The sequence below is a fragment of the Bos mutus genome, chromosome 2 (assembly GCF_027580195.1).
Source record: "Bos mutus isolate GX-2022 chromosome 2, NWIPB_WYAK_1.1, whole genome shotgun sequence".
NCBI classification, from domain to species: Eukaryota; Metazoa; Chordata; class Mammalia; order Artiodactyla; family Bovidae; genus Bos; species Bos mutus.
In genome coordinates this window covers 10,757,975-10,774,167 of record NC_091618.1, presented here as the reverse complement: position 1 = coordinate 10,774,167, position 16,193 = coordinate 10,757,975, and the positions used below count along the sequence as shown (strand labels likewise).

At 37.7% G+C, this 16,193-nt stretch overlaps 1 protein-coding gene across 4 annotated transcripts in view; it reads left to right on the top strand.

Annotated features, from left to right (window-relative positions):
* EYA3 (EYA transcriptional coactivator and phosphatase 3) overlaps positions 1 to 16,193 on the top strand; it is a 94,996-nt gene that overhangs the window by 27,064 nt on the left and 51,739 nt on the right. For all 4 annotated transcript variants that reach the window (XM_070383842.1, XM_070383847.1, XM_070383831.1 and 1 more), the window contains 3 exons: positions 4,620 to 4,663; positions 8,835 to 8,914; positions 14,413 to 14,479. In XM_070383842.1, coding sequence (XP_070239943.1) covers positions 4,620 to 4,663; positions 8,835 to 8,914; positions 14,413 to 14,479 — 191 coding nt within the window. The remainder of the gene's footprint in view (positions 1 to 4,619; positions 4,664 to 8,834; positions 8,915 to 14,412; positions 14,480 to 16,193) is intronic.

Below are 16,193 nucleotides of genomic sequence, written 5' to 3'. Positions count from 1 at the left end.
AAGTCATGCTCCGTATGCAGTGGTGGAACAGGCAGTTGTCTCTGCCACAGGTATTTACCTTTCTAGTCATTTGGAATGCTTGTTCTCACCCCCTGTATGCTGATTTCCTTATATCAAGTTCTGGAAGTCAAATTAATAATTAGGTGACTATTGGTAAGGGCTTCCCTGGTGGTTCAGCTGATAAAAAAATCTGCCTGAAATGGAGGAGACCTGGGTTTGATCCCTGGGTTGGGAAGATCCCCTGGAGAAGGGAATGGCAACCCACTCCAGTATTCTCACCTGAAGAATTCCATGGAGAGAGAGCCCTGGCAGGCTGCAGTCCATGGGCTTGCAGAGTCAAACACAGCTGAGCAACTAACGTTGCCACTGCCCGTTGGTAAGTGTGATCAAAGAAAATAATATTAAATTTGTGTGTGTGTGTAATTTCATCTAGGTTATGATCAAACTCTTTCCCCTACTAGAACATACAGTATTACTTTCTAGTAAAAAGAATGATATGCTTTGTTGGACAGTGGTGGATAAATTCTGACACAGATGTCTTCCTTTTTAAGACTTCATGCAGACTTCTGTTGGATTTATTATTCCCAAGATTACAGTTTATCAAGCTCTAGTATGACTTAGCCTCTTGTTAAAACTTAAGAAGCATAATAATTATATACTTGTAAGGCATCTCAGAATAATTCTGGAGTGACATTTGAGATGCATAATGTAATTTTCTTATCTAGAAAGTGGTATTTCTTAATATAACAGTTGTATATCAGTTTGTCTTTTCATAAACTGCTCACTCATTCTTTCTCTCCCTATCCACTCCTTTTCACCAGTTTCATTTTCAAAGCAGGTCTTTGAAGTAGATCAGTTCAGTTCAGTCACTCAGTCGTGTCCGACTCTTTGCGACCCCATGAATCGCAGCATGCCAGGCCTCCCTGTCCATCACCAACTCCCAGAGTTCACTCAAACTCATGTCCATCGAGTCGGTGATGCCATCCAGCCATCTCATCCTCTGTCGTCCCTGTCTCCTTCTGCCCCCAATCCCTCCCAGCATCAGAGTCTTTTCCAGTGGGTCAACTCTTCGCATGAGGTGGCCAAAGTACTGGAGTTTCAGCTTTAACATCATTCCTTCCAAAGAAATCCCAGGGCTGATCTCCTTTAGAATGGACTGGTTGCATCTCCTTGCAGTCCAAGGGACTCTTCAAGAGTCTTCTCCAACACCACAGTTCAAAAGCATCAATTCTTCGACGCTCAGCTTTCTTGAAGTAGATAGTCATGTTGTATTTTCAGAGAGGTAGACACACAGTGAATTAACTCTCAGAACTGAGCCTTGAACCTGTATATTCTGAATTCATATGTTGTGTTATTTGTATTCCTTTGCTCTGCTGTATTTAAAGCATGATTTTGTTGTTGTTATGTTTTTAAGCAGAGGCATATATAGAACTCTGATTCATGAATTTGTCAGTGTATCTTCCTCTAGTAACCTTGAGTTATACCATGCCCATAAGATTGTCATTTTTTAAATGACTGCTCTATTTATTGAGATATAATTCACATCCATTTTAAAGTGTCCAATTGGATGGTTTTTAGTATATTCACAGTTTTGCAGCTGTCACCAGAGTTGATCTTAGAACATTTTCATCAGTCCAAAAAGAAACTGTACCCATTAGCAGTCACCCCTCAATTCTGCCCTCGCCGCAATCCTAGGCAACTACTAATTTACTTTCCTGTTGACCTTTTGTGAGTATTTCATATAAGTGGAGTTATATAGTATGTGGTCCTTTGTGACTGGCTCCTTTCACTTAGCATAATCTTTTCAGAGTTTATCTGTGTTAGCATGTGCAAGTATTGATACTTCATTCCCTTTTATTGCTGAACGTTTGATTATATGGATTTATCATTCATCATTTTTATTTGTCATTATTGTGTTTATCCATTAATCTATTCATGGACACTGGGTTTCCCCTTTCTTGCTATTTTGAATAATGCTGATATGAACATTCATGTCCAGGCCTTTGTGTGGATATATGTTTTCATTTCTCTTTGGTTATATAGTCAGAAATGGAATGGCTGGATTCTATGGCAGCTTTATGTTTAACTGTTTGAGAAACTGCTAGACTGTTTTCCAAAGTAGTTGCACTGTTTTACTTTTTGTCCATTTCTGGATTGTATTATTTGAACCCATCCTTTTGTAATCCAGTGAAATCTGTATCCTTTGAGATAGTTTAATTCCTCTATGCCAAGGTACCATATTTCCTATCCCTGACTTACAGGAGGACGGAATTGCTTAAATCAAAGTGACAGTGGGTCATGAAAGGTACAGAATTAGCTGGGAGCACATTTTCCACCCCCTGACTTCTTTGTTTGGTAGACATGTCTTTAGGTTCATTTTCTCTGTTTCTATTTGTGTGTATGTACTCTACTGAGGGAGAAGGCAATGGCAACCCACTCCAGTACACTCTTGTCTGGAAAATCCCATGGGCGGAGGAGCCTGGTAGGCTGCAGTCCATGGGTCGCTAAGTGTTGGACACGACTGAGCGACTTCACTTTCCCTTTTCACTTTCATACATTGGAGAAGGAAATGGCAACCCACTCCAGTGTTCTTGCCTGGAGAATCCCAGGGACAGGGGAGCCTGGTGGGCTGCTGTCTATGGGGTCACACAGAGTCGGACACGGTTGAAGCGACTTAGCAGCAGCAGCACTGTATTGAGCTGGCAATGTAGTAGATAGAAAATGAAAAAGCATAGTTCTTCCTTGAAAGGCCATTATGAATATATTTTAAAATTTCGCTCCAGGGCTTTTTTTTTTGAGAGTTTTCTAGCTAAATTTGTTACACTGTGGCTCTAATAAAATGAAGACTGTGATAAGTTAGATTCTTCATTGCTCTAGTTTTCTTTGTATAGGTTACTGTTTGTAAACCATAGACTGTTTTAACTTCATTTCTTTGATTGCAAAGAGAGTCTTTGGGTGAGCTAAGCATAAATTCATCACCACTATTGGAAAATTACTTTATTATCTGGCATTATGTAAATACTGTCATCTTCAGGTGGGAAGGACAGCACATTTTCTTATAAGAGCCTGTATTAAGTTGAATTTTTCTTGTCTTAAGCCTTTCAGTTTCCAGTCAAAACAGTTTTCCAGCATTATTACATGAGTGCATTTTTCTCCCATACCTTTCATTGAGGTTATGTCATGCATTTGTAATACAGTTAAATTCTTTTGTCACAGTGTAGATACCGTCCTGTAATTGCTTTACCTCCTGGTTGGTATGGTATCTTTTATCATATGGAAGTTTTGAATTTTTGTAAAATCAACCTATTTTCTCCTTTATGGCTTTTTAATTTAATATCATGTTTACTAAGGGTTTATCTACCTCAAAGGTTTTGTCTTTGTTTCCTTTTTCTTCATATACTTTTGTAATTTTGTTTGTAAACTTAGAGGATTTTTTTAATACCCCTTATTAATTTTATCTTTATTGGCACCTATGAAAGTTAAGGCAGCATTATATAATGTCAGTTGATATGCCATAAGCAAGGATCCAAGAGTATTTGGTTCTATTTATTTTGTCATGTTTTCTCATGAAGAATACATGTCCATGAGAAATTGAATGGACCTGGGATTTATGTTGTATTATTTACTTTGAATTTTTAAATTTAATCATATTTAATAGCTATATTCCCACCTAATATGTTTGTTTAAAATTGTTTATTAGCAGGGACTGCCCTGGTAGTCCGGCGGTTAAGACTCCAAATGCAGGGGGCACAGGTTCAGTCCTTCGTTGGGAAACTAAGATTCTGCATGCCTAAAAAAAAAAATTGTTGAGCAGAGTTTCTGCCTCTGTGCATACCTAACTCCTTGTAGTGGGTTGGCAGTACTCTGTACTTTGCGAACTTGAAATACTTTTTAAGTATTCATAATTTGTATGGCTAAGCACACTAAGCTTACTTCTGTAACTAGTTATTCTAATTCAAAAACTCTAAAATCAGATTCTTTGTAATATTTAAAACAACAACAACAGGGAAAACCATTAGTAATGTTAACTATAGATCTTCTATTTGTGACTTCTTAAACTGTTTCAATGGGAATACTTTTACCTTAGAAGGATTTAGAGAAGATGAAAATATGGGAAAAAAACAGAATAGTGTGAAGCATATTTTTTAAATTACTGGTAACTTGATAGGAATTTATTTTTATTTTTGGTATGTAAGTAATATAAATATAAAGGTATTTCTATTAAATAAATGGTTAGATGATTGCAAAATTACCATACTTACTGTTTGAAAGTAGATTTATGTGTCTGTTAAAATTTTAAAGTAAGCAGTTTGATTTCAAGTTTGGATACCTTATCCTGGTAAACAGTCTGTGTTGAGTAAAAATCCTGGTAAACCTTTTATTTTACCTTGAGTTTAGAAGACACTGTTTTCATTAAAAAGAAAAAAGAGAGCCCCATGTGAAAAACAAGTCCATCTTTAAAATATATCAGGGGTTAATGAAATAAATCTAAGTCTAAGCAAGACAAAAGGAAACAGTTACCCTGTAATTTATTAGTTAATCTGAGGCTGCCATTTGAGTAGCTAGATGATTTTAAATACAGATCATGACATTGATGCTTTTGTATATTTATTTTACAGGTGAAGAAAGCCAAGATGCAGGAATCAGGAGAGCAAACTTTAAGGTATACAAAGTTGAATTTCTTTTTAATGACCTACTTATAATTTGTTTTTACCTGCTGACCAGTATGTGGACATGATTTGGATTGACTTACCCTCATTTTGGTTTTCAGCATCAGTTTTTATGTTTTGAAATTATTTGATTTAAGGTGAAAATTATCCTCTGAAATTTTGTCCTTAAAATAAAGTTTGTCCTTGAAACATGTAAGTGCTGAATTTTTCTCCTTTTTTATTCATTATTTATTCAGCATAATGTACCAATCTGATGTTATCACTCAGATCCTGTGATATGTGTAGGAGACACAATGGTGAATATTCTTCAATTACATATAGGAAAAATAGAAATAAAAAAAATCCAAGAAGTTAATCCTTAATTACCAAATGGACATGGGACACCTTAATCATTAGCTCTGCTCCCCTTACAGAAAAGAGGCAGCTTCTTTGCATGTCATACTCTGGCTTCCAGAGCACCATGATTTTCAGTTGTCCACAGTTCTTACCTCCTGTTGTTTGTCTACTAGCCAGATGAACCAATAACACACTAATATCTTAATTTCAAGAATCCTAATCTTGCACCTCACACACTAGCATTCCAGCTCATTTATTCTATTGTCACACTAGCCCTGTGTCTTACTCTACACTTCCACTTATAATGACAATGAACTATCATATTTTCACTGTCAGGCATTGACCCTTCCCTCAAAAAAGACTTCCATATCTTCCTGTGCTGCTCAAAAGATAAGATCTATTACTTTAATCAGTTTCTCACAAACATTCGTAACTTCCTCTCCCTTTTCCCTGTCATCCTTCCCTAGCCTAACCTAGTGTTTAAAAACCCTAGTTTCATCCTTATCCCAATCATCTGAACACTGATAGGAAAACACAAAACTGCTCACTGGTCTCAGTTTCCAGTCATGATTACATCTCAGTGGGCACTTAAACATTCTTGGTGATCCAGTCACCCTTCCTGGTTTATTTCACAGTGGTAAAATTGTTTCTCTTTCCTCCTTACCTTCCTTCATTCCTTCTCTCCTTTCCTCCCTGCCTCTCAGCCTGCCTTCCTTTCTTCCTGCCTCCCTCCCTCCCTCCCTTCTTCCCTCTTGCTGCTTCCTCTCCTCACCCTTCCCCTTCTATTTACTCAGCTGGGGATCTGACGCCCTACTCCAAAGAGAAATCAGAAGTGGATAGGAACTGCCTTACTTGTCTTATCACCGAATCTACCCCCTTAACTGCTTCAGTGCTTCTAATAGTCTCTGCATCCCTTTTCTCTGAAGTTAATTCCCTTGTTCATCTCTCTCCAGTTGTACAATGGAACCTATCAGCTTCATCTTTTCCTGCTATTATTCCATCTCCTTCAGCAACTGCTTTATTGGGATAAAATACAAATAACCTGAAATACACCATTTCGGTCATTTTAAAGCATATAATCCAGTGGTACTAAGTACATTCACATTGTTGGGCAATCATTACCATCTGTCTCCAGAACTTTTTTTATCTTCCCAAACTGAAACTTTGTATTCATCAGACTCTCCATTTCCCCCTTCTTCTAGCTCCTGGCAACCATCATTGGGCTGTCTCTATGATTTTGATAACTCTTAAGTACCCTATATCAGCACAGTCATAAATTATTTGTCTTTCTGTGACTTGTTTGTTTCATTTAGCCTGATGTCTTAATGGCTTATCCATTTGTAGCATGTGTCAGAGTTTCCTTCCTTTTTAAAGCTGACTAATACTCCGTAATAGTCCATACCACTAATAGTCCATACCACGTTTTGTTTATCCATTCATTGGTTGATTGTGTTTGTTATTGTCAAGAGTTTCATTGAATGAGAAAGAGGTATTTGTGATGCTTACTTTTGGAGTTGGGTGTTTTTGCTCTTTTTTTGGAGGAGGGAAGTTTTATTTTGGAGTATTTTTTTTTTTCCATCATACACATGTTAAGTAAATTTTATATAACTGAGGATAATCATATTTTGAGATAGTAATTTTTCTAGATATAATTTCAAATATTTAACAAAGTGCTAGAGTTAATTCACTGTCTTGGTGCTTTTGTTTCTGTTTAATCTCTAGATACTTAGTTGAATACATAGGAGACTTTGCTGTAAGAATCCAGGACCATAGGGTTTTAGGAACTTGTCCATTGTACACCAGATCATACAAGTATACCTTCTACAATACAAGATCTAGAAGTAGTCTTTCAACAGTTAGTATAATAATGATCCCCAGACTTACTCAGACTAGTCTTACACATAGAAGACCAGTCATTATATTCAGAAATGTGAAGTTCTTGTCAGGGTTTATACCATTCTCCTTGGAATCCTATTTAATTAGGCATAAGATGGGGCTCAGAAGTCTGTATTTTTACCAATCATTCAGGTAATTATAAGAAATAAGCCATTTTGGGAAACAGTGATACAATTATCTTTCAGTTCCCATAGTCATATCTTGGTTACTATATTAAGTGCTATTTTGAAAGTACAGACATTTGAGTAAATAGATTAAGGTAAACTTCATCTGGAGATTTACTTTTTAAAATTAGTTACATCTGAGGAAAACTTGTTTGAACATTCAGAATATACCAGGGAAAAAACCTTTATTGATACTATGCTTGAATATTAAAGGTTCATTCAGAAAAGATATGAGAGCTTTAAGAATTTTGGTGCTTTGTACTTTTTTTGAATAAGTAACATTTCTTTTTAAAATTTTCTATGTAGAAACTATTCTTACTGTTTATTAGTCTTATCTTTCCAAAAAAAGAAAAACTGGAAAAAAAATTTTTGATGATGGCATAGTGTTCCCTTGAATGAGGATATGTTACATATTTTTTACCCAGTTCTTTAACCAGTTGGACATTGGTTTCCAAAATTTTATGTAACAAATCATGTTGCAATGAAAATACTTTTTCATTAGTTTATACACACCAGTTCCAGTTACTCACCCACCATGAATATGTAACCATAGTTCTTTTCATACTTCTCCAACATCGTGTCACAAACTTTTTGTCTTTGCTAACTTAATAAGTGAAAATAAAGTTTTATTCTAGTCTTTAAAAAAGTCATATCTTTCCCGGTATGTGGAGTATCTGCGACAGTGTCCTCCGCTTCTTCCTAGAGTGTAGAAAAGCAAAGCAAATTTCTTGCTGCAGGAACATGAATGTGGGAAGAATACCTGGACTGGGGAGAAGTTGTATTATAATAGTACTGGCTACAGTTACATGTGTTTACTCTCTTCTAGTCTTTGCTCTAAATACTTTTCATGTATTGACTCATTAATCCCTACACAGCCCTGAAAGGTAGGTTCTCTAATTATCCCTCATTGACTGTTGCAAAAACTGGAGTACAGAGAAGTTCAGTGACTTGCCTAAAGCCATAAAGCTAGTTTTGACAAAGTGCAATATGAGCTCAAGCAGTCTGGTTCCAGAGTCTGCACCCTTAAGCACTGTACTATACTAGTGGTTGAGGGAATACGGGGAGAGTTGGAAAGTAAGGTAAGAGGAAGAGGGAGAACATTGTGAAAGTCAAAGGGTAATCTCCATTTCAGAATCTCACTGAGGATCTGCCCAACATTAAAGTATCTAACATAATGATTTATCCTCCTAGTTTATATGACTTAGTCTTTTTCAGTTTCTCTTGTGTTATAAGTTTTTTTTAAAGAAGATTTTGCTCAGTTTGAGGTATAAGAACAAAAATGTGTTTTTAATTGGGGGAAAACAGAAGTGCAGTGTAATGCACCATCTTCAGGTTCAGAACCCCTTCTTGTGTAAGCATGTGTAATTTGCAAAAGCTTTTCAAGTGATTGTGAGGACCATTGTCTGAAGTTAGTCATCTCCCTACATTCCTTTGGTACTTTGGAAATAAAGTGAGAGCAGTTTTAGGTTGCTGTAGAGTTTTTCTTTTACCATGTGGTCTTTAGAGAAAATCTGAGTTGCCTGTTGCTTACATGAAATTTCCACGTGGTATAAAACCAGTCATGGTCTAGGGATGTGACAAAGAACTGGAATGCTGAAGGTACTAGGCTTGGCCTTAGCTGTTAGGTAGCTGATAAAAACCAAGAATAAGGACTTCATGAAGTAGACTTACCTTGTCCCTTATCTAGGAAGAAATTGATTTGATTTAATCACTTTTAGCAATGCAGCAGATCAACCAGAGGCTAATGTATTCATTTTGGTTTTCCCAGTCAAGTAAGCAACCCCGAAGTCAGTGATCAGAAACCTGAAACTTCAAGCCTTGCTTCAAACCTTACCATGTCGGAGGAAAGTAAGTACCATATTCTGTGCATCATGGATGTATTCCTGTGACCAGGTGATGCTGACCTTTTATAACTGGTTTTCACTGATTGCCTCACTTGTCTCAGAGTATCCAGAATCCTTTCATTGCCTTGTATGTGTGTTCATCCTTATGCCCTCCTGTAAACTTTATTACATACCAGCTAAGGAGCAAAATCACATGGGATCCACTCCTAGGGATTGGTGATTGTGTTTTTGTTTTGAGATTGAATGTTCTTCTAAAGGTAATAAATAATGCTTTACTCAAAATCAGAAAAATTTGTGGGCCAGCCTCTGACTCCTTCTCTGGATGGCTTGATGTGTTTCCAGCTTTCTAATAACCGAATGATTCTACCTATCCATCTGGACAAAAAAAGAAAGAAAAGTAGTCCCCTGAGAGCCCAAGATTGATACTGGGCCCTGAGGGAGACCCATCTCAATAGGATACACCCTCTGCTTTCCAAACCTTAGCCAAAAATTTGTAGAATGTTCTTTTTTTTTCTTGTGGAGATCTAAGTTTCTTTGGAATATCATGGTGGTATGCTCCATAGGGCAGATAGTCCTCCTTGAAATTAAATAGCTATGCCCTTTCATATTATACCACACACTTCAGAAGAATAAATTTGTGTACGTTGCTTTATAAAAAGACATTTGTTTAGGAGATATATCTTAAGATGCTTAATCTTAAATAATTCCCATGTAATAAAAGATGGTATGCCTTTAAAAAAAAATGGTTATGTCTTGAGTTGTATATATTGCTTCCTCAAAGATGCTGTTCCAGTAGTTCTCAAACTTCTAGCATACCTGAGAGTTACCTGGAGTGCTTATTTGTAAGGTAGCATTCTAGCCTCATCTTCAGTGATTATCATTTAGAAGACCTGTTGTGGATGAGAATCTGCATTTTCAAGAAGATAGCTAGGTAACTCTGATACATATGGGAACTGCTCTAATCAACGAAAGGAGTCTCTAATTTTTTTAATATCTCACTCCAGTATTCTTGGGCTTCCCTTGTGGCTCAGGGGTAAAAAATCTGCCCGCAATACTGGAAACCAGGGTTTGATCCCTGGGTTGGGAAGATCCCCTGGAGAAGGGAAAGGCTACCCACTTCAGTATTTTGGCCTGAAGAATTCCATGGACTGTATAGTCCATGGAGTCTCAAAGAGTCGAACATGACTGAACGACTTTCACTTCACATCCCCAAGAAAAAGGTCTGTTCCTTATATACTTCAGGGCCCAGAAGTAAGTTGAGTGTTCTTGCTTCTTAAAAATTATTTCTCTTTTTTTCCTTCAAAAACTCTAGTTCCTTTGAAGTCTATATGTATGCCCCTTCCTCCAGCTTTCTTTTTACCTCAGACTGAACTCCTAGTCATTTTGCTCTTTAGAGACTAGATCTTTGTTTTCTTCTCCATCCAGACCTTTATTGGTAATTTGAACGTCCGTGTAGATGACCTATCCGACACCCATAATGTCCCTCTTCTTTTCCTATCCCTTTTTACTCCACATAGATTCTGCAGTTCTTTATTACAAGTACTCCCTTACTAATACCTTCAATAATTTTGCCTCTTGTACTGTCCTTGCTAAACCCCAATCCTGATTTAATCCAACTGTCCACCTTCTCTGTAAGTATTACATTAAATAGCTGAACATTACTGGGTAGTTTATACACTTAGCTGACTGTTTACTCACAGGGCCTCAAGTGGGCACCCTACTACTCTTTACTCATGAGTTTTACCTTTTACAATTTATTTCCTCTCAGAGCACGCATACTACTCACCTTTCTTCATGTTTGACTGATGATTTCTTCTCAAATAGAAGCTGTCTGACAGGAGGTTCCCTTATTAACCTATCACCACCAAGTCTTCAGCCCTACTTGTGTTTGTATCCATGTTACCTTGTTTTATTCTTGTCAGAATGGAAATAGTATTCTTGTTCCTGTGAAAGGTAAGACCTTTTATTTGTGCTTCATATCCTGTCTGTTCTCACCTACCCCAAGGACTTTGGTACTGTGATTATCCTAATACCATTCTTGCATTGTCTTATTCTTCTCTTCTTAATCCATCCTGTCTGTGGAGACATGATCCAGTATCTTCCATCTTAAAGCACAAACAAAACCCTCCCTGAAGTCCGTATTCCCCACCAGTTACAGACCTTCTCTTTGTCCCATGACCCGCCTTGGAACCTCTGGAAAGAGTTGCCCTCACTTGTTCTGTCTGCTCCCACTCGCTCTTCATCCCTCTCAGACTTAACTTTGTCACCATTCTTCAGTGAAACTGCTTTTGTCAAGGTCATTAGTTCCTTTCAATAACTGAAAGTACTAGTTCCAGTGGGTATTCCTGTCTGCTTGTATCCTGCCTCTTACCACTCTTTCTCCCACCTTTCTTCTTTGCTGGCCTTTCTTCTGCTGTCTAATCTCTGAATGTTAGTGGGTTTGGTTCTAGTCCACCATCTTTGTTCTTTCTGAATTCTCTCACTCTGTTCTTTCTGAATTCTCTCACCCATTTTGTTACTTTAAATATTTGATGTGTAGTTAATGAATTTCAAATTTGTGTTCCTAGTCTGACTTCTTGCTCTAATTTCGTTTTTGTATCCATCCTACTGCCTACTTGATATCTCCACTTAGATATCTAAAAGGAAAGTCATACTTAAAATATGTAAAAGCTTTCTCTGCCCTTCAGTTCAGTTCAGTTCAGTAACTCAGTTGTGTCAGACTCTGCGACCCCATGAATCGCAGCACGCCAGGCCTCCCTGTCCATCACCAACTCCCGGAGTTCACTCAGACTCAGGTCCATCGAGTCAGTGATGCCATCCAGCCATCTCATCCTCTGTTGTCCCCTTCTCCTCCTGCCCCCAATCCCTCCCAGCATCAGAGTCTTTTCCAATGAGTCAACTCTTCACATGAGGTGGCCAAAGTACTGGAGTTTCAGCTTCAGCATCATTCCTTCCAAAGAAATCCCAGGGCTGATCTCCTTTAGAATGGACTGGTTGGATCTCCTTGCAGTCCAAGGGACTCTCAAGAGTCTTCTCCAACACCACACTTCAAAAGCATCAATTCTTCGGCGCTCAGCCTTCTTCACAGTCCAACTCTCACATCCATACATGACCACAGGAAAAACCATGGCCTTAACTAGACAGACCTTTGTTGGCAAAGTAATGTCTCTGCTTTTGAATATGCTATCTAGGTTGGTCATAACTTTCCTTCTCTGCCCTTAGCCCTCACCAAAGCTGTTCTCTTCCCCAGCTTCTTCATCTTTGGAAGTATTTTCACTATCCCTCCAATTTCCCAAGCTGAAAATCTAGAAATTATCCTGTATTCCCTGTTTTCCTTATTCCTTAATTCAATTCATCAGAGTCTCCTGTTAATTTTACTTTCAGAGTATATTTCTAGGTTTTTGCCTCGTTTCCACTGCTGTTACCTTTTTTTTTAAACCAGTGCAGAGTTGAACATATCCAAATTTATTTACACAATGATAAAGAAATTTGAGTTCTATTTCTATTTTGTGGAATTTTATTCTGGGATCCAACTTTGTTGTATAACTGACATAGGTCATTGAAACTAATTTCCCACCTCACATGCAGTTTTCTGTCTCAAGGGAACAGAAAACTTGGGTTTTTAATGCACATACAATAATGATCTTAATACTGCTTTACAATTTAGTAGGAAGGCAGCTGTCCCACAGCTTGAGGAGGAAGAAGGGCAGGCAGAGAAGTTAAAATTAAGCAGATTATGCCTTGACTCTTTCTAATCTTTTCATAGTTCCCAAGTACCACAAAGATTAAGGCTCATTCATTCTCTAGAAAAGTAAAAATTGGCCTAGATCTCCTAGAATGTTTTGCGAATCTCTTCTCTGGTGGCTCAGACAGTAAAGCGTCTGCCTGCAGTGCGGGAGACCCGGGTTCGATCTCTGGGTTGGGAAGATCTCCTGGAGAAGGAAATGGCAACCCACTCCAGTACTCTTGCCTGGAAAATTCCATGGACTGAGAGGCTCCTGAGAGCCTGGTAGGCTATAGTCCATGGGGTCGCAAATAGTCGGACACGACTGAGTGACTTCACTTTCACTTTTCAGTTTCTAGAATTAAATGAGAGAGGGAGAAGGATTTGGGTTTTTGAAAATACTTGTCAGCAGAGAAGGAACCATTATGTAGAAATCAAATGAACTTCTGTTCTATGTAATGGACGATAAGAACCTTGGATCTAACTGAGATTCCCTTCATTTTTGTCAAAGTGATTAATGATTAGTATAATCTACAAATTGCTATGAATTATTTTCAGAGACTGTGAACAGTGGCAATAGGCAATATCCATGATAAGCTCATTCGCAGATGGTTTGTGTTACTGTTGGGCATGAATTGACCCCACATCTGATCTCTATCAGTGTTCCCTTTGGGGGTAAGACACTCAGAAAACCCAGCTAGAAGAAAAAAAAAAAAAGAAAACCCAGCTAGACATAAAGTTAGTTGGTTCACCCTTAGTCCTTATTCACAATAGAGCAACCTCCCTTATAATAGATAGTGGAGGATGTTCTGGAACAATTTAGGAATCTGGTACAAGCTCTATGTGTTGTAGCTCTGTCTATAATATGGACTGAAATACTGCGAATGAAAAGGATTCTGCTACCTGTCAAACTTGAGTTGAATATTTACAGTATTTATCCCGAATGAAATCATGAAGATTAAGCCTCATGACAGTATCTATTCTAGATGAAATCATGAAGGTCAAGAGGGCAGTAGATGTGAAAGTCCCTTTACTTGATGGTTTATCAGAGCGTTACATCAGTTCCTCAGGTCTGTCTCTGCATTACCAAACTTAAAGCTGTATTACAAAGCTGAAAAAAATAATAGTATAAAAGCATGCTTGCATCTTTCTGCTGCTGATTATATATAGCAGTAGCAACAGTTACTGGATACTTTTTCCAAATCTGTCTTCCTGCAGGTCATCCTTATGACTTTTTACTCAGAATAGGGTAAGCATCCAGAGAATGAATAAGCTGAAGAAGTATAATGTGGCTTCCTAGACATGGATCTTGCATTTTAACTTCACCTTTGAGCATAGATGAGAGCTTAAGAAGTTGCTTCATTTATGGTTTTAAAACAGTGATGGTGATGGTAAAGATCAATCGGTACTGGGAATTCCCTGGCGGTCCAGTGGTTAGGATTCCACACTTTGGCTGCTAAGGGCCCAGGTTTGATACCTGGTTGGGAAACTAAGATCCCACACACCACACAGCACAGCCAAAAATAGAGATCAGTTGGTACTTACCTTCAGCTCTTTTCTATACTGCCTTCATTCTAGATTCTTTTACTGTCTCTAAAAGTCTCTATAAACTCATTATTAGAAGAGTGAGGTATTTCTACTGTGTAGTCTTTTTAAATTTCTGATGTCCAAGCTTTATTCTGTTCCTTAGTTTGAAAGACTATACACTGAGACATGAAATTTCTCCCTTTAATTTTTGGAATGTTCTAACTTTTTACCTGGTGGTATCTTTCTTTCAGTTATGACATGCACCGATTACATCCCTCGCTCATCCAATGATTATACCTCACAAATGTATTCTGCAAAGTAAGTTGAATAATTGTTTCAAAAATCTGTATGCTTTTTCTCTAGATTCATTGCAAAATGTAACTTGATATTTAAGCTATTAAGTTGACATTTATTTTCACCTCTCTTGTTCTCTCTGGCCCTACTCCAGTTTTTTTATTCCATGTAAATATAGTCTAGGTATCATCCTTTTAAAAAGTTAATGATTGTCTGAAATAGATCACTGTTACCCAGGAGCTTTCTCAAAGTGAATAGGCACTGAAAAGTGTAAAATACCATTAATGATGAAAATATATCACTGCTTAACCTCTCATTATTCTCTCTTTGCTCCGCTTTAAAAGAGAGATCAATTAAAAAAACTAAAGCCAGCCTCAGACTGGGACTTCTGGGCCTAATCTGTGTTCGTCTTGGCTTTAGAAGCTTATTCTTTTAGAAGTGTACTCAAGTAGAAAGTAGGCTGAGGTTAGACAGGTTTAGTGAGTTTAAATCACTGAGAGGCAATATTTTGGGCCTCATGAGATAAGATCAGCATTTAAGATCCACTAAGCTAATCATCTCCAAGATGAGTAGGTGCAGAACAGTGTGTATATCAAGCTACCAATTGCACATTGATAAAGGTTGAGCCTGCATATATAGATGCGTACAAGCGTGCTTTATTAACCTAGGATAAATTCTTACGTACTTACATAGGCAAGTTACATAAAGAAATTGGTGACAGAGGTGAGTAATATGTCTGGGTCTCTTGTAAAAGAAAACTTTCCTTTTTGTGCCCATTTGTATTAAGTGCCTTTTGAATTTTGCATCAGTTTAAAAAAAATAAGCTGATTGAAAAATCATCTCAATGAATTCTACAAATTCTAATCTAGTATTATCATTAACATTAATAACATCCTTGGGCCAGTCATTTTCTGTGTTTTTCTTCTGTGAAATGACTGAACCTGTTCTCTGAGGTCATTATGAAGGTGATGAAATAATTTGAGCTATAAAGACACTAAATAAAAAAGATTTTATGATCTTTATCATATCTGGAGATTAATCCATTTGAAGTTACTAAGATTTTAAATCATTCCCACATGATTTGATTAACAGCTACAGCCTGAGCTATTTTCTGGTCTCAGGACTGGCTAAAAAGACTAGAAATTTTCAAATTCAGTCTTTTAGAGTCTACTGAGATGTGAATATAGCAAATTCCAAATTCATTCATTTATTCAAAAAAGTATTGTATACCTGTTGCACTCAGGACACCTTGTTAGCTTTCTACCTTAATGTAGACCTCCTTACCCAGAGAAGGCAATGGCACCCCACTCCAGTACTCTTGCCGGAAAATCCCATGGACGGAGGAGCCTGGTAGGCTGCAGTCCATGGGGTTGCTGTGAGTCAGACACGACTGAGCGACTTCACTTTCACTTTTCACTTTCACACATTGGAGAAGGAAATGGCAAGCCACTCCAGTGTTCTTACCTGGAGAATCCCAGGGATGGGGGAGCCTGGTGGGCTGCCATCTATGGGTTCCCACAGAGTCGGACACGACTGAAGCGACTTAGCAGCAGCAGTAGCAGACCGCCTTACCACTTATCTAAACCATTGCATTTTTTAACTGTCTCTGTTTCAAGTCCCCTTCCCCCATCCATTTTACAAAGAAATATCAAGCTAATGTTTATTAAAGAACAGCTTTGATCTTGTCATCCTTTTCTCAACAATTTCAGTGACTCCTCATTGTTTCAGATTTGTCTGA